The 23313-nt window shown below is 40.6% G+C and overlaps 1 protein-coding gene across 3 annotated transcripts in view; it reads right to left on the bottom strand.

The window, feature by feature from the left end:
• Positions 255–23313, bottom strand: part of SLC39A9 (solute carrier family 39 member 9) — a 58857-nt gene continuing 35798 nt past the window's right edge. For all 3 annotated transcript variants that reach the window (XM_001926183.6, XM_021099402.1, XM_021099403.1), the window contains 5 exons: positions 16744–16941; positions 8703–8771; positions 7535–7620; positions 6875–7009; positions 255–4128 (listed from right to left, as the gene is read on the bottom strand). In XM_001926183.6, coding sequence (XP_001926218.3) covers positions 3898–4128; positions 6875–7009; positions 7535–7620; positions 8703–8771; positions 16744–16941 — 719 coding nt within the window. In that variant the 3' untranslated portion in view covers positions 255–3897. The remainder of the gene's footprint in view (positions 4129–6874; positions 7010–7534; positions 7621–8702; positions 8772–16743; positions 16942–23313) is intronic.

Genomic DNA, 23313 nt, shown 5'->3' with positions numbered 1-23313 from the left:
GCTGTGGTGTAGGCCAGCAGCTGTAGCTCTGAATCAACCCCTAGCCTGGGAACCTCCATATGCCATGGTGCGGCCCTAAAATGCAAAAAAAAAAAAAAAAGTCCTCCTTCCCTAAGGAGGTACATAGCTACATCTTTCCACCGCCCCTCAAAACTTTTCATTACCTTTTCTGATGTCTCAATGTGGGTCTAGTCTGATCATCAAACAGAAAAGCCAACTGCCAAAAGTGTAAATAATGAGCCACTCACAGAAGGTATGCACTAATAAAAATTTAATATCATAAATCAGAAAACAGCCAAAAAAATGTTTTTTTAACTGTTCACAATTAAAGTGGAAAGAGACAAAATTATAAGGCAGCCATCCATGGAATGATTTCATGTTTACAAAGGATCCAGAAAAAGGGACATTTAAAATCACTGTCAGGCAACTGAACCAAGGGAACTGCAGTGTTACCCATGAGACTTCCAACTTGCTAGAAGATACTATTAGAAAACAGATCAAAGCCAGTCTCCTTGTGTCAGGCTGAGCATATCTAGAAAATTCCTTCTGGTTGTCTAGCCCTTTCTTACAAGTCACAAATTTCCCTCCGGTCTGCTTCGGTGAATCTAGATGCCTCAGATACAAAGGGGCGGCATCACTGGTTTTAATTTTATAGCATCTCCAACAGCGCTCTTCGGGTGATGGGGACCATTCTGTACTGAGCAGAAACTTTGTAATGCACGAAGGTTCTCCTGCAGAACACCGACAGAGGCTCTGCCTTACCCTGCAGCAGTTTTGGATGAATTTGGTCATTATCCTCAATCTCCCAAGGGGCTGAGGGGCCCCCAGGCAGGAACACCCCCTGGGGGCTTGGGCTGTTGACACACAGTTCCCGTGTTCAGTACCCAGCTACCAGGTTTCTGAGGGCTGGTTGTGTCCTCCTAGTTCTAATCCTTGAAAAAGAGAAAATCCAAGGCAGTGACACTTAGAAGTAGGCCAGTAAAAAAATACAATTATATTTTCTCCTTTCTACAAAGAACTGACCACTCAAAACAGCCACTTCTCTCTTTTTTCTAAGATTCAAAATACAGGAACAGACTTGGCTGTTTTGAATAGGGAAAGAAAAAGGTGACGGGGTGGGGCGGGGAGAGAGAACACACAGCCTCTGTAGGTGGTACCGTTTCAGCTCTCTACACTCCAGTGCAGAACCTCTGCCTAAAAAAATGAAATCTGGCAACAGTGTGCACAGGAAAGCCACCAGACCTGGACCGTCGCTGCTGTGGGCATATGGAGACTGATACACGATTCACTGGAGGACAAGTGAGGGGACTGGATTGGCAGTATTTTTTCAACTTAATTTGCCATTTAAGAGAGCACTCAAGATCCAAAGAAAATCTATCCCTACCAAGGGAAGGATGTCAAATTGCAATTAAGATCAACTTTGGTTACAAGAAAGGAGGGACCATGCTTTTCATCATCAATTGCATCTCTTTGGTAGCCAATAAGTCCACCTGTAATCACGGCAGCATCTTAAGTATTGCCAATGTTTTCAAATGCGTGAGAACATTAAGGCATCCACATCTGAGGAGGCAGTTTTAAACAAGAGGAAAACGGAACTGAAATGGACCATCCGCGTGGCCTCTCCTGGGATGCCGTGAGTGAGTTCTTCCCCGTGGGAAGGCCTCTGCATGCTGCTCAGGTCCCTGCTGCCTGAAGATGCATGTGAGCCCTGTAAGATTAGTATGGCTATTGCTGCCTGCTGACCAGGAGGGAAATGAGTAGTTCCTGAGATGGCAGCTTTAAAATCTGGGACAGCCCACAGCTTCTGGGAGCTGATGGGCCTCAAAAAGTTTGCTTGTTAATGTGAGGTTCAGAGGGGAAGGCAAATTGGGAAGTGAGATGGTTCGATCCTTGCCAGAGTTCAAGGCCCTACCCAGCAAGATATTCCAGCCAGACTTTGAAGTGTGATGGCAAGGCACTGCTGAAGGAGACTTTGGCCACAGAACAAATTTCTGATCATTGCACACGACAATATGATAGAAAGTGCCACTATCCAAACTCAACCAGACATGAAAATGAGCTAATGTTGTTTTTTTTTTAAACAAAGTAAATTTCCAGGGAGAATCAAGGCAACCATGTCAGTTTGAAGGACCAGATGAAACCTTGTGACTCTCCTAATCAGAGCTGATACCAGCAAAGTCACTAGGACTTTCATACTGTTCCTTCTGTTGGTTTTAATGTACGCAGTGGTTGCCAGCCACTATCCCAAACCAGATCTAGCTTCTGCTACTTTGGTCTACAGCCAGCAGAGGGCTCGCAAGTTCTCTTTCCATAGCTGCTGACCCAGTGACAGATCCAGGAAGGAAATAAAGAAATTCTAGGCATGCTGGCTTATGTGTCATATCAAATGTTTTATGAACTCCTAGATCTGATGCCCTGAAGAAAACCGTCTTGGTTCCCTCTTTATGCAATGTGTTTCAAAATGGTACACAAAATCAAAATAAATTAATAATACAATATTATACACTTATTTGATAACACAAGGTTTACAGGGATTTTGGCAAAGGTGGAAAAATTATCCTAGTTTGCGTAACACTTTTACTACTTCAATGGTTTAAATTACCAGAATATTAGTGATTGTGTCATCTCACATATGATGAAGTGATATTTTAAAGGGCTTAACAAAGCTGCATTTGACACACAGGTAACTTCACTGATGGGACTAAAGAACAGAGACAGTATTATCTTCATCATCACGGTTCCAGAAGTGGTTGTCCTGAGGAGAACTCAACTCACACAAATACTAACATCGCCACCAGCAGTAAGCAGCAAACTGTGGGGAGGAAGGACTGGAGGGAAAGTTAGGAGAAAAGCATGGATAAGATGAAGAAACAAGAGACATGATTTTAATAAGCTTTAAATCAACAGGCAAACACTTCCCCTTTGCCGTTCTTCACTACTACAGGTGCTTCTGGGATGCTGACCTAACACTTTCCAAGGGGCACCAAAAGTATTTTGCCAGAGAGACTGCTGGTCTGCTAAGATAAATACTTAAAAAAAAAAGGGACAACATAGGTTTTGGTAATCTAACTTGAAGGAAAGCCTAGGCCTGAACCTACTAGAACTTGGCTTCTCTCTACGAAGAATGTCTTGGAGGCAGGTACTCTCAACAAAGGAGAACGTGAAAAGAAATGCTATAAAACACCAGTCACCCCTTTAAAAGCTAGTCCGTCCACCTCTGTTGCTCCATTTGATGGAGCGGCAGGCTCTCTTTAAGAGGCCCGTGGCGAAGGCGGTGTTTAAGTCTCTCCAGACATCCCCTCTTCAACGGCTCTCTCTCAAGTATAAAGTTAGCTTTCAATGTGTCTTGCCATCATTTTCCTCACTCTAGCCCCAGATGAACTACATTCATCTTTAGCATCTAAGACAGTGGGCGTTAGGACCTTCTATCAAGGCATGTGGCATAGATGCTACAGCACCAGTCTCACGCGGTGCAAACCATGTTCAAATTCAATGGGTAAAATGGCAGCGCCTCCACAAACGAAGAGATGTAGCTTAATTACACAATACTGTACTTTCGTAATTAATTCATTATGAGTATGAAGGTCTCCACTTTTCCTTACAACTAAATTCCATCTTCCCTGAGAATAGGGTTAAGAGAAACATCAAAACTCAAAATGCCAAGGGCCCTTGAAAAGACAACACAACGGAATGTCTGTATCCAACTGCGGTGTGTTGTTTCTACTTGAAAAGCTTTCCGTTACTCTGGGTTTTCATCTCACCTCCCTGTGGACTCTTTAGGATACAGGTGGGGATGGGCAAGGTGAGACGAGAGACTGAGGAAGTGAGCGGCTGTCAGGTGCTGGCTGTTCTCGCTGGATGGCAGACGGCCATGGGCTGACGCTGGACCCTCCGCAGTCAATGCTGGTGTCCTACTGACAGGATGAGCGGGATGAGGCAACCCAGGATCAGAGCTGCCACCTCCAGGCGGCTGAGCCCTCGTCCTCCAGTGGGCTCGGGTTTGTGGCTGTGCCCCATTCCGCCCACCTCGGGGAGGACATGTACGGTGGCAACATAAAGAAATGTCCCCGCGGAGAAAAGCATGGCCACTCCAGTGGCATTGACTTCTGAAAGGGCTTCTTTACTGCTCTGTGAAGCAAGAGAGAGAGAGAAGGAAAATGAAGTCAAGTAAAATGCACACTCAAGAAGACGTCTCAGTTAACACCCTCACCCAAGTCTGTGATCATCTATGTGGGAAAGGAATTTGAAAGAGAATGGAGGTGTGTGCACGTGTAACCAAATCACGTTGTTGTACAGCAGAAGTGATCACAACATTGTCAATCAACCATACTTCAGTAAAATGTAAATGAAAAGAAAAGAAAAGAAAAGAAAAAAAAAAAACACCACTCTCCCACACCCACTTCTAAAAATACACTCAATATTCCATAACTGGTGCTCTCTAGGACACTGGGGACATGCTGAGATCACAGCAATTTTGCTATTCTGCTGTATTTTTTTTTTTTTTTTTGGCTGCATGTAGCATAGAGGAAGTTCCTGGACCAGGGATCAAACCCGCACCAGAGCAGTCACCCAAGCTGCTGCAGTGACAACACCAGATCTTTAATGCTGGATCCTTAATGCCAGATCTCTTGCGCCACAAAAGAACTCCAGAACAATTCTGCTATTTATGGGAAGCTTACAAATAAGGGTTTAAGACTATTGGTGGTATACACAGTTACTTTTTCAAACAAACTTCAAGTCTGGTCGAAGAGATTTAGCCTGTATTATTCTTAAGATGAAGTCAACAGAATTATTACTGCAGGTAGCAAACTTCACACAGTCATTCATTTATTCCATTAATATTAACAAACACCCCATATGCACCAGACTCTAGGCTAGTGCCTGAGACACAGTGGTAACGGAGATGCAGTATCTGCCCTCACAGAGACTAGAAATACCTCAAAGCTAATCTTTACACAATTAATTTCTAATTAAAAAGTGGACCTATTGACTAAGACAAGTAATTAAAAATTTAAGAAACGCATATGCCATAAATGTAACAGGTAACTCCAAGCCTCCAGAATTATCAGATTTTCCTGTCAAAAGTTCTAACAATTTATATTAATCAATGAGGTGATAAACAGGGTAATATTTAGAAGGCAACTCTGTATCGCTCATTGATTCAAAGGAGACAAGGTGCCTCAGATCAACAATCAGGTGTTAGCAATCCAGATTCAACCAACCCTTGATTAACAGGAACAGACCTTTTTTTTTTTGTCTTTTTGCCTTTTCTAGGGCTGCTTGCGGCAGCATATGGAGGTTCCCAAGCTAGGGGTTGAATCGGAGCCATAGCCGCTGACCTACACCAGAGCCACAGCAACACCAGATGTGAGCCTCGTCTGTGACCTACACCACAGTTCACGGCAACGCCGGATCCTTAACCCACTGAGCAAGGCCAGGGATCGAACCCGCAACCTCATGGTTCCTAGTTGGATTCGTTAACCACTGAGCCACGACGGGAACTCCAGGAACGGACCATTCTTTAACCATCTTATTTTTTATATGTTCCTTTCAATACAAGTTTACTATATCAAATATGAATCAAATGACACTCAGAAGATCAGTGACCTTCAGAGAAAATGTGGGAAAAAGTGGTTTCCAGGAATTACGCCTGAGTCGGTCTGGTTCTAAGATTTTCCTCCTGCTGCCTGCCTGCCAGCTGACTTTTAAGTAAAATGGGGAGGGCTGCTGCTGCTAAGAACTGTAGCCTCAGTGGACAGAACTATAAGGCATGGAAAGGTCCAATGTGAGCAACAGAGCAGGGTGCCCAGGCTCTGAGCTGATAAACGTAACATGCCACTTCGGGTCTGAAGCTATGTTCAGCACAATGACGAAGAACTGCGTACTTAATAGGCGGTGATATGAGAGCCGGGAATAGCAGAATTTGAGTCTTTGGCTGAATATGGATATTCCTGCTCAGCCCCACTGCTCTCGAAGCTGCTGCATGCTTGTCACTCACACTTCCTGTGCCTACTTAAAAATTAAAGATGCATGTTGTGGAGTTTCTGCTGTGGTGCAGTGGGTTAATGTGCACTCACTCCATGTGTCACAAGTATGGCCAAAAAAAAGAGACATATGTTGTAATTTACTATGTAATTGTCAAATAAAATTAGCGTGTGTGATTAGGTTTAAGTGGTATTATTTTAAAGGTCATATATCTGTGCAAGTATTTTGGGAACTGATGGGGAAGAAGTTTTCGAATTAAATGAAGGAGAAAATGTTCTAAATTTATGAAGAGGATTGACTTGGAATTAAGATGTTTACTTTGTGCTAGTTTGTTTTTTTTTTTTTTTTTTTTTTTTTGGGCTGCACCCGAAACATACAGAAGTTCTAAGGCCAGGGATAGAACCTGTGCTACAGCAGCAACCTAAGCCACTGCAGTGGCAATGATAGATCCTTAACCCACTGTGCCACCAGGAAACTCCTTGTACAGGTTTTTAACTAGAATTTCATCTTTTATTTATTAATTTTTTTTGCCTTTTTGCCTTTTCTAGGGCCACTCCTGTGGCATATGGAGGTTCCCAGGCTAGGGATCTAATCAGAGCTATAGCCACTGGCCTACACCACAGCTACAGCAACGTGGGATCCAAGCCGCATCTGCGACCTACACCATAGCTCACGGCATCGCCAGATCCTTAACCCACTGAGCAAGGCCAGGGATCAAACCTGCAACCTCGTGGTTCCTAGTTGGATTCGTTAACCCCTGAGCCACGACAGTAACTCCTAGAATTTCATCTTTTAATTGAAAAATTCAACATGAGAGAGGCCATAAGTTCTAGTAGCTCACAAAGAATTAGATACTTGTCTAAATAAGCTAGGAATGAGTGTGACTTACCTTACTTAGTCCTAAGTATGTCACCATGGACATAACTGGTGCTGCCAGTGCAAAGACCAGTAAGTGCTTTCTGATTCGATTCCGCTCGAGGCCTGCGTGCATTAAGAAGGAAACCAGCCCAAAGGCAGCTGGTGCCTGGAAAAGAAAAACTATCCTGCATTACTCTAAAAGTTCAGATGGCTGCTGCATTACAAAGTAAGTGTCGTTTGACTGAATTCTCTATACAAAAAAATGCAAGAAAACTAGGCATAATACCAAGTCTGAGCTTTGTGTTTTAGGAATTAATGTCCTCAGTGAGAAAATAGTGTGTGTGTGTGTGTGTGTGTGTGTGTGTGTGTGTGTGTGTGTGTGAAATAGTCAAGAAAAGAGTATAAGACAGGAAAAATATGTATGAACAAAAATTATTATGAAACAGAAATCTGTAGAGGATTTAACAGTCTGTGCACATGACCATAAAAAACAAACAACCCTTCTAATATAAATTTAAGAAAACAGTAGCAAAAGACCCAACTAAGAACAGATTTATTCAATTCTCTAAAATGAAGAGCAATTATGAAAATCACTAAAACCAACTTTCCCATTTTAGAAAACATATGGCGAAAGAGCAGTTTTAATTACGAATGCAGTCAATACCAAATCTTACACCAAAATTTTGCTTACCTTATGTAGCATTATTGCCACAAACACAATTAACTGGACACTGGTTTGTGAAGTAGAAGCTGCTGCTCCCAAAGCAACACCATCAGCTAAAATGGGAAAAAGTGAAACATAAAATACTGTAAATAACTATAACAATGCAGTGGCTGCATATGTGGGCTTTAGAGTCAGAGCTAGACTGAACTCTGCCTTGCATCTTAGCCTTCTCACTTCTAAAACGGGTTCAATAAAGTATCTATTCTGAGGGTTTTCATGAGAGGTAAATGAGATAACCTATGTGAAGAGCTTGGCACAGGTGCTATTCAATATGTCAGCTATTGTTGTTGAAAAAGTATGAGGCTCAAAAATCTACAGATAAATCAACATGTAATAATGGAAATATCAAAGAATTTCAAAGGAAGCATCTCTGCATCCTGCAGATGAAAAAACAAAGAAACCAGGACTCAGCATAGATGACTTACACATAATGAGTAAAATATTAGCTGAATGGATGAATTTTTTTGTTAGAAAATCATATTTTACTAGAAAGTTAAGATAACACAGTGTGTCACTTTTCACATGCTTCTGTTTGTCACTGACAGACCCCTACTACTAGGACAAGTTTTGGGTTATGATTCTAAGGCATGCCCAGGCAGCAATCCTGAGACTTTGACGCCACAGCCTACCTCTGCCTCAACTGGCACTTTGGGTAGACACTGGGCAACAGGGCTACTCAGGACAAAAGTGCCCAAGATCTTCTGCAGATGAAACCCTAAGATAGAGGTCAGCAAGCTTTTTCTAAAAGGGCCAGATAAGAAATATTTCAGCCTTTGTGGACCATTTGGTTTCTTACAACTACTCAACTCTACCATTACTATGTGAAAGCTCCCAGAGACAATACCTAAACAGGTGGCCATGGCTCTGTGCCAATGAAACGCTCCCTATGGACACTGAAATTTGAATTTCACATAATTTTCCTGTGCCACAAATTATTCTTTATTTTTTCATCCATTAAGAGATATAAAAAACATTCTTAGCTTGCAACCCTGACACTGAGGGCACCAGGGCTCCTGCTCGTGCTGGAGGACTTCATTCAACAACCCTTTCCCCAAAAGGCTGGCTCAAGAGTGTCTGATGTGGATGGCGCCTGCGTCACAGAAAAGAAAGGGGTTCTACAGCAATCTGACCCTACCTGCAGCATGGACGACCAGACCCAGCGTGGTGGTGATTTTGGAATTGCTAGGCCTTGCTGTTTCTGGATCTGAATAAAAATAAGCAAAATCAGCCATTAAGCAATGTGAAAAGGAAACTGTTAGAATAGTCACTTGGAGGTGTTTCAAAGAATTCTTTGAAAGCTCTTAAAATAGAAGATTATCATTTTCTTCATTACTACCTTTTTTCTGCTGCTTCAGACACTTAGAAGTTTCCCCTGTCCTGAAGAGGTGGGCTGAAGGGAACTCTTCGTTTGACCCAGGACAGACAACCGCCTCACACCCTTAACACTTTCCAAGGAAAGGGCTCTGTGGCCTCTGATCATTTCTCTCCAGACCAATCTCATTGTCACTGTCTGCCCTCCCTTTTTTTTTTTTAAAGGGCTGCACTCTCAGCATATGGAAGTTTCCAGGCTAGGGGCTGAATTGGAGCTGTAGCTGCTGCCCTACACCACAGCCACAGCAAAGCCAGATCCGAGCCATGTCTGCGACCTACACCACAGCTCACAGCAATGCCGGACCCTTAACCCACCGAGGGAGGCCAGGGATCAAATCCAAATCTGCATAGATACTAGTCAGGTTCGTTTCTGCTGAGCCACAACAGGAACTCCTGTCTGCCCTCGTCTATTCCTCAGCCTCCTGTAAACTTTATTCTAACATCGAATTGCCTGTCACATTCGCCTTTCTCCATTTTATTGCCACCATCCTAACCTAAACTTTCATCCATTCAAACCTAAATTAGCAGTAGGCTCCCAACTGGTTGTCTCCCCTTACTCTCACTTCTCTCTAAGCTAACCCATTCTATACATACTTGTCAGATTCATCTTTCTGAATCACCACCCCTTCTTTTTTTTTTTTTTTTTTGCCTTTTTTTTTTTTTTTTAGGGCCCCATCCTCAGCATATGGAGATTCCCAGTCTAGGGGTCGAATGAGAGCTGTAACTGCTGGCCTACACCAGTCACAGCAACGTGGCATCGGAGCCATGTCTGTGACCCACACCATAGCTCATGGCAATGCCAGATCCTTAACTCACTGAGCAAGGCCAGGGATTGAACCTGCGTCCTCATGGATGCTAATCAGACTCATTAACTGCTGAGCCACGATGGGAACTCCTGAATCACCACCCTTCTGATGGGTTAGATAATCAGTTAAGAATCTGCTGCTTTTCAAATTCAGTCCAAACTCCTCTTTTAGTAGGTTCTTGAGCCCTTTATTCACAAGGGTCATCTTATTTTTCACTATCTAGTCCAGTTAAACAAGTTTCTTGAACACCCTCTGAGAAAATCTTCTCATCCGCCTTTTACCACATCTCCTCGCCCCTATTTCTTGACATGTACTAAACTACTTAACCTGTCAATCCAACTGAGACAGTGTTCAAGGTTTAATTCTAGGACCATTTATCTTGAGAAAGAATCAAAGATTAATTACAGCTCAAAACAACTCTCCCCTTGTCCAGAAACATGCATCTTTATGCACACTCTCTACATGTTAGTTCAAGGTGCTATACTCCGCCTTAGAGATACGAAACTATATATATACATATATTTTGTTTAAATATGCCTTATATCCCTAGACTGACTGTGAATTATTTAGAATTAAATTTTGTACTTCTTTCCATTTCTTTTTTATATTTTATATCTCTTATAGAGGGTAGCACAGTCCTGGCCACCCAACAGTTGCTTAACAAATCCTTGGAGAGTTTTTTTAAAAAAAGTTAGTATTTCTCTGCAGTACAGGTATAACAGGAAATATACAAACAAGTAAATAATGTCCAAACAATGTAAAGTTCCAAGATGTGGACATCAAAATGCCAGGTGAAGTGACAGATGGACATTTGTCAAGTAAATAGCAAGGAGTTTAAAATTTTGAGGGGCTCAGCACACAGGAAGAAGAGTTTACAATCAAACAAGCATGTACAAGTAATGTGTTATCTTTACTAACAAAATTTATCTTCTAATTAAAACACTGCAAGAAGGGTAGCTAAGCCCCTCAAAACTGAGACAACAAATATTTCAATGTCGCCCCCAACTGGGACGAACAATCATATACACTACGCAATAAGCTTGCTTTTTGGCTTTTCTTTATCCAGTCTTGTGGTCTAGTTATAAGCAGCATCTTAAGTGAAAATCAGAGGCCTTACAATTAAAATATGATTTTTACAAATCTACAGGAAGACTCTGCTTCAGAATAAATTTAGTAAATGAATTAACTTGTACTGTTAATAATAAACAAAACCTTGTAGGTAATAGGTAAAGCGAGATCATCAGATACATGAAAGCCAGCAAAAACAGGGACCTCTGAGAGAAACAGGAGGAAGAAGAAAGGAACACATGCTACATTTAATTATTTGTATGGGGTTACAGCACATTAGTGGGCCTACGAATGCATTTTAAGTTGAAACTAATAAGAATTGCAAGAAAAATGTCCTAAGAGCCATTGTAGACAACGATGTGATGCAGCTGGAGTCAGATTCCACCCAACAGGGGCTGTTTCTCGATTGTTATTTGGAATAAAGCACATGAATAAAACCTTTTATTCCTGAACCAATTTTCTAAAATAAGACTTGGTTAGGGAAAAAAAAAAAAAAAAAAAAAAAAAAGAGAGAGAGAGAGAAAGAAAGAAGAACAAAAAAATAAGAAAAAAGAAAAGAGATAGGAAACAAAGAGATTTAAATCCTTTCTGGACCAAGGGTATTTTTAAGTTTAATCCATTAGAAAAAAAATTTTTTTTTGGAAATCATTTTCAACGTTCAGGAGAATTGCAAGAATAATTTAAAAACCATCCTCACCTATCCTTTTTTCAGAATGACTGTCTAACATTTTGCCCCATTTGCTTTATCATTTAGGGCTTATGCCCTCTTGGTTCTCCATCCACACGACACAAACACATACTTTTTTTCTTCTGCTCCATTTGAATAAGGTACATATCATTACCCCTAGAGACTTCAGTGTACATTTCCTAAGAGAAAGGAAATTTACTTACATAATCACAGTGCAGTTATTCAGTAAATTCAACACTGATTTTTTTTTTTTTTTTCCTAATCGCTCTTGCATATTCTAATGCCCAGGAATGTCTCTCAGAGTATTTTTCCTTTTCCAGGAAGGATCCAGTCTAGGATCATACATTGCACTTAGTTGCATCTCTTTAGTCTCCTTTAATCTGAAATATTTTCTCTGTCACTGACTACTGTGACACTGATATCTCTGGAGCATATATTCCCCTCCCTGCACCTTTCCTGTGTTCTAACAGAATGGCCCTTCCACTTGGATTTGCCTGATGTGTCCTGAGACAAGGCATTCTTGCATGGAGTACTCCAGAGGGGATGTGGCTCAGGATAGCACATACTGAGGCACAGAATGTACATCTCCTGGTCACTGGTGGTGTGAATTTTGGACTGTATCTTGGACACAGTAAGTATCATCTTGTGGATACTATGGATTCTATATTCCTCCAATGACTGCTGATTTTTTGTTTTGCTTTAAGTAACGTGGTTCAGCTCAAACTGTAAACTCCGCCTTTGGGGCAGCTGCCTAAATCTTATTTTAGTTTTTTCACTTTTAGCTGAGCCACCTGGGGGTTGCCGACGAAAGCATGGTTCAGGGCTTAGCCAGAGACCTGCACAGTTTTAGACAAAGAGATGGAGCTGAGTTTCTCTGTCTCTCTCCTTTTTAAGATCTTCCCCTGTCTTTCCAGTGGCTGGAGTTACCCTGAACTCTGTCTTCCAGTTCCTTAGGCCAGAAAAACTGAGTCTTTTATCAGCGAGCTACCCCACAAAAAGGCAGTAAAGAGAGATTCCAAGTGTTGACTCCCTTCCAGAATTTCCTTCCTTCAGGTCACTCTCCAGTGTCTTCAGATAGGGGCTTTTAAAATTTTGTTCAAAGTTTATAGTTATCTGTAAGGAGACTGATCTGATAGTAACTTACTCGCCCATACTGAGAGAATGTCAGTGACATTAATTGTCATCATCGGGTCAAGGTATTATCTGATTTCTTCATTTAGTTACTGCTTTTTCCTTTGCAATTAATAAGCAAATTGAAGTATATCCCCTAGATTTAACGTTCATTGATGATTCTGGCCTGAGTTGATTTTTACTCTAAAAGCTGCAAAAATGATTTTCCAACAGCAACTGTCTCCACATTGACCAGTTGGCATTTGGCACAACTGTAAGCAAATGCCCTCCCTTTTCCTTTTTTTAATCTTTCTCTCATGTGGATGGGCCACTGATTCCCATTTTTTCAATGATTTACACTTTATTACTATTCTTAATTATCATGGTGCTCAAATTGTCCTAGACCTGGCCAGGGGAAGCCCCTTCGAGTTGGCTCCTCTATCCTGTGAGATTTCAATCTTCTTCTTCTTCTTTTTTTTTTTTTTTTTTTTTTTGTCTTTTGCCATTTCTAGGGCTGCTCCTATGGCATATGGAGGTTCCCAGGCTAGGGGTCGAATCGGAGCTGTAGCCACCAGCCTACATCAGAGCCACAGCAACTTGGGATCCGAGCCACATCTGCAACCTACACCACAGCTCATGGCAACGCCAGATCCTTAACCCACTGAAGCAAGGCCAGGGATGGAACCCACAACCTCATGGTTCCTACTCGGATTCGTTAACCACTGAGCCACAACGGGAACTCCTCCATCTTCTTTCTTCCTTCATATATACACGTATTTTTGAGCACAAGATGCTCCAAGCTCATTTTATACTTACCCTGCCCCTGTCCTGGAATCAATCATTTCTCTGAAGAGCCCTGGTATGCTCATTGCTAGTGGGGTGACTTTAATTCTACGCCTTCTCTGCAGACAGAGTCAAGACATACATACATGTATACATAAACACACATGCATTTATGTTACCCACATACATACAAAAACCGTTTTCAGAAATCATGATTCTAGTAGATCCAATTCCAACCCATCCCTGCAGGGGTTCTTTCTTGCTTTCCCTCTATTTGTAAGTCCTTTCTTATTCAGTGAGGACTCTGGTTCCACCAACAGCAACATATTTACTCATTGGCTTAATCTTGTAACACATCTAAAATAGTTTCAGTACTGTTTTGCCCATACCATTACAAAAAGCAAAGCCTGCTAAAAGGAGTTCAGTAATGTGTATGCTTCTTCCCCGAATGAAGGTATATAGCCAAATACTACATTTATAAGTTACCTGAATTGGTTTTTTTAAAGATTCCCTTCAGTGTGATTGTGTTATTCATTTGATATACAGCTCATTTGTTTCAGTTAGTGACCCCATCCTTACAGATTTCATTTTGTTTTTTTGCTTTTTAGGGCCATGCATTTGGCATATGGAAGTTTCCAGGTCAGGGGTCGAAGAGGAGCTGCAGCTGCTAGCCTACACCACAGCCACAGCAACTCGGGATCCAAGCTGTGTCTGTGACCTACATCACAGCTCACAGCAACTCAGGGTCCTTAACCCACTGAGCAAGGCCAGGGATCAAACCCGCATCTTCATGGTTACTAGTCAGATTCGTTTCCACTGAGCCACCATAGGAACGCTTTCATTTTATTTTCTGAATGAAAAATGTTAACATGTTTCCAAAAGCCAAAACTATCTCAAAAAGGCATGCCCAGGGAAATGTCGCACCCTCCTAAAACCTTTCTGCCTTATTCCACCCCCACCCTCACTCCTACAGATAACCAACTTTGTTTTCTAGCCGGATCCTTCTTATATTTCTTTTTTGTAGATAAGGAGATATATGCATTTTTTTTTTATTTCCCCCGTTTTACACAAAACTATAGTCTATGATAGATGGCAAATTTATTTTTGCTTTTTTTCCCCACTTAATATTTCTTGGATATCTCTCCCTATCGGTTCACAGAGATCTGATTCCTTATTCTATTTCAGAGCCAAACAGAACTCCATTACATGTACACACACACACTTCACTCAACCAATCTACATGCCTGGACACTGAAGTGGCTTTACAATGATAAACAATGTTACATAGATCAATCTTGTGCATACGTATTTTCATATTGAAGCAGAATTATCAGAATAGATTCCTAAAGGATTTGAGGGTTGAAAGGTAAAAAAATGTATGCAGTTCTGTTAGAGCCAAATTCCCCTCCACAGGGGCTGTACCATTACCTAGTTCCACAGCCACAGATGAGAGACTGTTTTACCATAGCTTTGCCAAGAGTATATTAAGTTTTTGAATTTTTGCCTGACAGGTGAGAAATGGCATCTCAGTGGAATTTGGATTTGCACTCTTATTTTAAGTGCAACTAAACATTTTTTCATACATTTAAAGACCATTTTTATATCTTCATATGAACTATTTGTGTCTTCTGTCTGCTTTTCTACAGATTTTTTTTTCTTTTTTTTTTTTTTTTGGTAGACCAGGGATTGTTAACCTGGGGTCCACACAGGCAGGATGCAGGGGCTGTCTGTGAACTTAACTTGGGGGAAAAAAAATTTTATTTTTACTAACCTCTAACTGAACTTTAGCATTTCCTTTAATTATTAACATAGGCAATAAACCACAAGTAATATTAGTACTACCTTTATCTTATTCCTAATAGATCAGATAATTTAATATTATTTCAGTTGTAGATATCTTCATATCATCACTTTACTCATCACTTTTTTTTTTTTTTTTTTTTTTTCTTTTTAGGGCCACACCTGCAGCATATAGAAGTTCCCAGGCTAGGAGTCAAATTGGAGCTGCAGCTGCCAGTGTATGCCACAGCCACAGCAACACTAGAGCCAAGCCGCATCTGCGACCTACACTGCAGCTCATGACAACACCGGATCCTCAACCCACTGAGCGAGGCCAGGGATCGAACCTGGGTCCTCACGGATACTAGTCGGGTTTGCTACTAGTTTGTTGTTGAGCCACAACAGGAACGCTGCACTCATCAATGTTTTAAGGGCTTACAGAATTACAGCCACATGGCATGGTTACAGTCTTCCTGTCTGTAGGTGCTCCTGTGAGGGAGCCAGGGAACTATCAGGCAGCTCTGCATCTAACAGTCATTCAGCCACCAAACAGTAGAAGTCATGGGATCTCTCGCTGGAGATCAACATATCTACGTTGCTTTCTAGTAGTTCCCAACTGCAAAATTCTCGGTTGATGTATTTGAAAAGAAATATCTATAAACCCTTATATCTATTATAACCCTTTCAAATTTATTTCTATCATGATGGCATCAAAGTTGTATCATGCATCAGAACCCCTTTTTATTTAATACAAACCATATCAAAGACGCTGATCTAGCCAAAGATGAATCCATTGATCTTTAGAACAAACAGGTATTATGACAGGAATTAAAAGTCCTGGAAAATTCTAGTTTCTTGAGAGAAGCTTATCTTTCCCTGGAGCACTAGCTACAAATGTGTTTAAGTACATCTGTAATAAAATATCTTTGTGAATCAGGTTCCTCTACACTAGTAACCATCAAAACAAAAACCCTTATCAACAAGATGTTCAACTTGACACTGTTGCCTTGTTAATGCCCATCTCAGAATTTAATGTTCTCAGTCAGTCTAAGCAACAGTAGCTGTTATACTAATGTCCTAAAATAAAGTTTAACTTGTTTATGATTTAAAATATGTCATTTTTTAATGCACTGATAAAGAAGACATATGTCCCTATATCACAAATTTGTCTTAATGTTTTGGCAGCTATATTTCAATATAATTGATTTCCTCTGTAATCCTATGCACTATGCTTTATGCATTTTAAAGCATTATTTCAATAAAAGGTCCACAGGCTTGAGACTGCCTAAAGGCTCCATGGCACAAAAAAGGTTAAGAACCTCTGCCCGTGGAGCTTCGTGAAATGAGACAGCTTTAAGATAAACAAGGTAATAGCCCAATAAACACTCTCTTTTGCCACATGTCACAACCCACTAGCTTCCTCAAATGAGCAAAATGTTCACCAGAACCCAAGAAAGATAAAAGTTTTAGCACCAAATAAGCCACTGATACATATTGAATTATTCAATCATTTGTGACCACCTAAACTGTAAACTTTATTGCACCGCCCAGAAAACCTTGGAGCCACTTACCGTCAGTAGAATGCACATGGGAGCTGCCAATCTGGTCCACCAGCAACATGAAAACGAAGCCCAGTACAAGGGAAACACCGATGTAGGCGTGTAGCTGTGTGTGGTCATGGCTGTGCTCATGTTCATGGGCAACTGGTATTTCTGCTACTTTGTTTGATGCAATCACATTCTGTGTTTGACTTGTTTGGTGGTGTTTTCCTAGAAGCAGAATGAAGAGAAAATGTGTTTTTTTCCCTTAAGATATCTTTATGTAGACGCTTCCATTCCTTGGTATTTCAAGCTCTACAGATTTTACTGCAAAGACATTCACTTCCTACACTGTAATCTAGCCAAACATAAACTCCTTTAACTTGAAATTCATGACGGGAGTGCCTGTCATGGCTCAGCAGAAACAAATGTGACGAGCATAAATGAAGAGGCAGGTTCCATCCCTGGCCTCACTCAGTGGGTTAAGGATCTGGCCTGAGTATAGGTCGCAGACATGGCTTGGATCTGGCGTTGCTTTGGCTGTGGCATAGACCAGCAGTTACAGCTCCAATTTGACCCTTACCCTGGGAACTCTGTATGCTGTGGGTGCAGCCCTAAAAAGACCAAAAAAAAAAAAAAAAAAAAAAAAAAAAAAAAAAAGATGGAAGAAATTCCCAAGGGTCTTCTACTTTTGGCATGCAGAATTTTTAACTATCTATTATTCTTAAAACCTAGGAAGTGGAAGCAAATCACCAAGAAAGAAAGCAGTCATAGTCCCAAGGGATGTCATCCCAAATCCTCCTTCTGGCTAGAGAAATTCAACCAATCTCATCAGATACTAGAGTAAGGTTTATTTTGATGAAAATAGGCAGATGAAGTGTAGTAATAATGAAAATAATTACAATCAAATTTATCTAGTTTTACACTTAGGTTGATATAAAAATTGTAAATAAAGAACAAACTGGGTATAAAACACTTTTTTTTTTTTTTTTTTGTCTTTTCTAGGGCTGCTCCCACGGCATATGGAGGTTCCCAGGCGAGGGGTCGCATCAGAGCTGTAGCCATCGGCCTACACCAGAGCCACAGCAATGCAGGATCCGAGCCGTGTCTGCCACCTACACCACAGCTCATGGCAATGCCAGATCCTTAACCCACTAACCAAGGCCAGGGATCGAACCCGAAACCTCATGGTTCCTCATTGGATTCGTTAACCACTGAGCCACGATGGGAACTCCCCGGGTATAAAACACTTTTAGCTTTAAAAAACATCAGGGAACAACCACTAATTAGAAACCAAAAGGGCACAGCAGTTTAAAAAACATATCCTTCAGTCTAAATTCACTTCTAGAAATATGATTATTGCGATAATCTGAATTACAGTAAATGACACTAAATAATACTGCTAGTTTATATTCACATATATGACACTCAAAGCATAAACATTTCAAGGCCAGAATCCTTATCTTTGTTAGGTCTCATAAACACAAGCTAACATACTAGAAATTTACATTTACAATTAGATTAAGTATTTAACTTTTGACTGCAGAAATTGTACAAACCTGTTGTAATATTTTAAACCCTGCCTTAATTCTTTAAAAGTCATTTTTGAAGAGCACAAAGCATGTGCCATCTTGAGATAATAAAAACCTATGTATTTTTCTAATTCCTGAAAAGTTTTGTTTTCACGGTTTTTTAACCTAGTTAAAAAATGTGGTAAAATACACATGACAAAATTTACTTATGGGAGTTCCCGTGGTGGCGCAGTGGTTAATGAATCCGACTAGGAACCATGGGGTTGTGGGTTCGATCCCTGGCCTCACTCAGTGGGTTAAGGATCTGGCGTTGCCATGAGCTGTGGTGTAGGTCGCAGACATGGCTTGGATCCCGCGTTGCTGTGGCTGTGGTGTAGGCTGGCAGCTACAGCTCTGATTCGACCCCTCGCCTGGGAGCCTCCATATGCCGCAGGAACGGCCCTAGAAAAGACAAAAAGACACACACACACAAAAATTTACTTATGGTCTTAACCATTTTTAAGCATACAATCCTGTGGCTTTAAGTACATTCACACTGTTCTGCAACCACCAGCATCAGCCATCTCCAGAACTTTTTCACCTTCCCCACATAGTTTTTAATATGAATATTTTTTTCTCCTAACAGTGATTTAATTTACTCATTTTAAAATTAATGCCTACTCTCTCTTTTTTTTTAAATTAACTTTATTAAGGTATAAATCACAAATGTAAAAACTCTAGTAACTACCACCAAGGTCAAGATATGGAACAGTATTTAAAAATCCCAGAAAAGTTCTCTGGTGCTTCTCTGGAGTCAATACGTCACTCCTGGTCTCAAGTAACCACTGCTGTGCTTCTGGTCCCCAGAGTTTTCCCTGTTCCAGGATTTCATATAAATGAATCATACACGGGGGGTTGTGGGATGGAAATCCTATAAAACTGGATTGTGATGATCATTGTACAACTATAAATGTGTAATAAATTCATTGAGTAATAAAAAAAGAATCATACAATATGTACTCTTTTGTGTGAGGATTCTTTTGCTCAGCAGAGTATTTTGAGATGTATCTAACCTTTGCGTATATCGGTAGTTTGTTTCTCTTTTTTTGCTTAGTAGTGTTCTATTGCATGAGCCTATCACAACTTGTTTATCCATTCAGCTATTGATAGACATCTCGGTAATTTCCAATTTTCATCCATTATAAATAAAGCTGCTATGAACATTCAGGTACGAGTCTTTCTGTAGATACATATTTTCTTTTTCTTTGGGTAAATACCTAGGATCAGAACTGATGCGTGTGTACTTATTTAACTTTATTGAACCAAAAAACTGGCAAACAGTTTTCCAAAGTGGCTGTGCCATTTTATACATCCAACAACAAGGGCTCAGAGTACTAGTTGCTCCATACCACTGTCAAGAGTTGATACGGTGAGGCTTTAAAATTTTAAAGGTGAGCATGTCATCTGCAAACAGATAGTTTGAATTCTTGTCAATCTTCATGCCTTTTCTGTCTTTACTGGCCAGACTAACATCCGGTTAGGACCCCAAGTACACCGTTAAGTACACGCGGTTGAAGGGAGATAGCCTTATTTTGTTCTCAATGTTAGAAATGCCCTTTCTCAGTAAGGAAGTTCTTTCCTAGTTTGCTGAGGATTTTTTTTTTTTTTTTCATGAATGGGAGTTTAATTTTATCAAATGCGTATGCTTTTCCGTACCTGTTAAGGATGATCAAATGGTTTCTCCACTTTATTTGATTAATACAATAAACTAGTTTTTGGATATTAATCCATCTCCTGATTTGCATTCCTGTGATAGACTCCATCTGGTCAAAATGTATTATCCTTTCTCTATATTATGAAATTCAATTTGCTAATAATTGGTAAAGCACTGTTCCAGTGACATTCATGAGGGCTCTCTGCTTGGAAGTGTTTTCCTTGTAACATCTCTGAGTTACACTGGCATCCTAAAATGAGATGAAAGGCTTCTCCAAGAGACAGGCAGAAAAACCTTCACCAGCCCCCAAACTGCCATTGTATTAATTTAAACAAGGTCTGTGAATACTGGCAGTTATTCTGATGCTAATATTAAGCAGTTTTTGAAACTACTGACATGAGACTTTAGGCCATGACGCCTAGTAAAAAAATAAATTTTACATCATGATCTAGTAAACATACACATACATGAAAAACTAAATAAAAAGCTGCACACAATAATACTTGGCCTTACGATGGTTACAGTGCACTACTCTCTCTTTCTTTCTTTGTCCCCCCCCCCCCCCGCATGCTCTTCTTAAACACCAGTCATAAGTCCAACTTACTAAATTTATTTCAAGATCCTCTGAGTTGTTACCTTCAGGTTGGAAGCACTGCTAGAGGGAAAGAGAGATTTTTCAGAAGACGCAATGGATGATTTGGGGATAAGAGGCATTTCCTGGAAATCAGAAGCCTACACTACAGTGGTCACCTAGAGAGAACTAAACACTAGACAGGTCAGGAGAAAAAGGTGGGCAGGTGAGTGTGCCCACCCTGTCCTTCATGCCAGCAAAATGAGTGTTAGCAATAGGGATTTTAAGCCAGAGAACTGACTGGAAGCTCGGAGATGAAACATAATTAAGTTTATGAGAGAAGCAGTCTTGAATCCATCTTGAATTTTGAATCAGTAATGCTGGATAATTAAAATGCAGCATCAGGGGAACACAAGGGTGTTTAATTTATGAAAAATCATTAAGCTATATATTTTCAATATATGTACTTTCTTGGGTATATGACATATACCTTCACTGTATGCAATATTTCAGTAAAAAATTAATAAACTCAAAATGCAGGACCTGGACACCCAATAGTGAGATAGTAGAACTCATCATTTTTCAGGTAGGTCTTCTTTATCCACTGGGAGAATAGTATAGCATGGCCTTAAGAATATGAAATAAATGAAGTAAAAACCCCTGATTTTCTCTAAAGATAAGGCAATTTTCAGTATGCTTCCACTTTAATTTGTAAAACCAATTCATTGTATTTATAGATGTAAAGAAACTATACATGTGAAGTAAGTCACAGGATTTTGGTAATTATAATTTTCAATACTATTCAGAAATATGCTATGGGACAGAATTTGAATGATTATACAGTACCCACTAAATATTTAACAAAATGAGCTCCCATCTCTGTCTCTGCCTAAACTCTGCATGAGTTGGTAAATCCATGGGCCTTCCACGCTGCGTCTCCTGGATAACACCTTGTCTTTCAAGACTCGGCTTGTGAGTCCCATCCTCCTTGAGAGCTTCTGTGTCCTCCTCTGCTCAGGTACACCCAGCACACTGGTGTGTCTCTATCACAGGTCTTTTCTCACTGTACCATAATTCAACAGCAGCGAACTACAGGACAAGGGCTGGTGCCTGTTTTTGTAAATAAAGTTTGAACTGAAGCACAGCCATGCTCATTTGTTCACAGATTGTCTGTCTATGGCTGCTTTCATGCTATGACAGCAGAGTTGAGTAACTGCAACAAAACCATATGGCCCATGAAGCCTAAAATATTTACTATCTGGCCCTTTACAGAAAAAGTCTGCCAACCCTTCCTGTCACTGACTGTTAATTTATTCATTTTCCATCGGCTGTGAATTCTTGAAAACAGGGGCTATACTGTAGATCTATGAACTGCTAACAATCAATATAAGGCCAGAAACTGAGTAGATACTCAACAAATTGATGTTGAAGGCAAAAAATGGCCTTCACGCTTATAATTTTTTTAATGTGGCATTTCATTTCAAAAGTTATGCAATTTATTACTTCCTAAGCAGAAAGATTTTTAAAAATGGAAATAAAACACAATCTTTTAGTCTTATGTTGCACACGCTTCTTTATAAATGCAAACTTAATAGGTAACAGATGTATATACTAACTTAGGTGAAATGTTATGCTAAAGTGAGCCTAGGTAAGAAGGTGGGTTAACATCTTATTTAAGGGTATTAGTCATACTATTATGTGTGAACAACTGCCTAATAATTTTTTTTCTTTTCTTTTTTTTTTTTTTTTTGTCTTTTTGCTATTTCTTTGGGCCGCTCCCGCGGCATATGGAGCTTCCCAGGCTAGGGGTTGAATCAGAGCTGTAGCCGCTGGCCTACGCCAGAGCCACAGCAATGCGGGATCCGAGCCGTGTCTGCAACCTACACCACAGCTCATGGCAACGCCAGATCCTTAACCCACTGAGCAAGGGCAGGAACCGAACCCGCAACCTCATGGTTCCCAGTCAGATTCGTTAACCACTGCGCCACGACGGGAACTCCCTGCATAATAATTTTTAAAGATAATTATTTTGGGGGTGTCCATAGCTCTGAAACTAAATGTTCAAGCCTAAACACAACTTTCAAAGGATGGTCAACATTACTTCACTTTATGAGGTATGACTATATCATAATTTTTAAATTTAGATAAGATCCTTCTATATCTAATTCCAACAGGCTTTATTTATCTAAGTAATTTTGGAACTCTTCTTTTGGTTAAAGCCTGCAAAAGTGAGGCCAGGGACTGAACCCTCAACCTCATGGGTGCTAATCGGATTTGTTTCTGCTGAGCCACAGTGGGAACTCCCTAGTATCACCAGCTTTTGATCTAAAATAATATTGCAGAGTTCCCGTCGTGGTGCAGTGGTTAACAAATCCAACTAGGAACCACGAGGTTGCGGGTTCGGTCCCTGCCCTTGCTCAGTGGGTTAACGATCCGGCGTTGCCGTGAGCTGTGGTGTAGGTCGCAGACGCGGCTCGGATCCCGAGTTGCTGTGGCTCTGGCGTAGGCCGGTGGCTACAGCTCCGATTCAACCCCTAGCCTGGGAACCTCTATATGCCGCGGGAGCAGCCCAAGAAATGGCAAAAAGACAAAAATAAAATAATATTGCATAAACAGGTCACCTATCTTATTAAACAGATTGTCACTGAATAAATTTTATACTTCTCCAAACCTAAAACTACTTTTTTAAAAATTTTTTTTTTTTGATCTTTTTTTTGTCTTTGTTGTTGTTGTTGTTGCTATTTCTTGGGCTGCTCCCACGGCATATGGAGGTTCCCAGGCTAGGGGTCGAATCGGAGCTGTAGCCA

The sequence above is a fragment of the Sus scrofa genome, chromosome 7 (genome assembly GCF_000003025.6).
Source record: "Sus scrofa isolate TJ Tabasco breed Duroc chromosome 7, Sscrofa11.1, whole genome shotgun sequence".
In the NCBI taxonomy this organism is placed as follows: domain Eukaryota; kingdom Metazoa; phylum Chordata; class Mammalia; order Artiodactyla; family Suidae; genus Sus; species Sus scrofa.
Note: the sequence above shows the minus strand (reverse complement) of the source record. Positions and strands in the feature narration are given on the sequence as shown.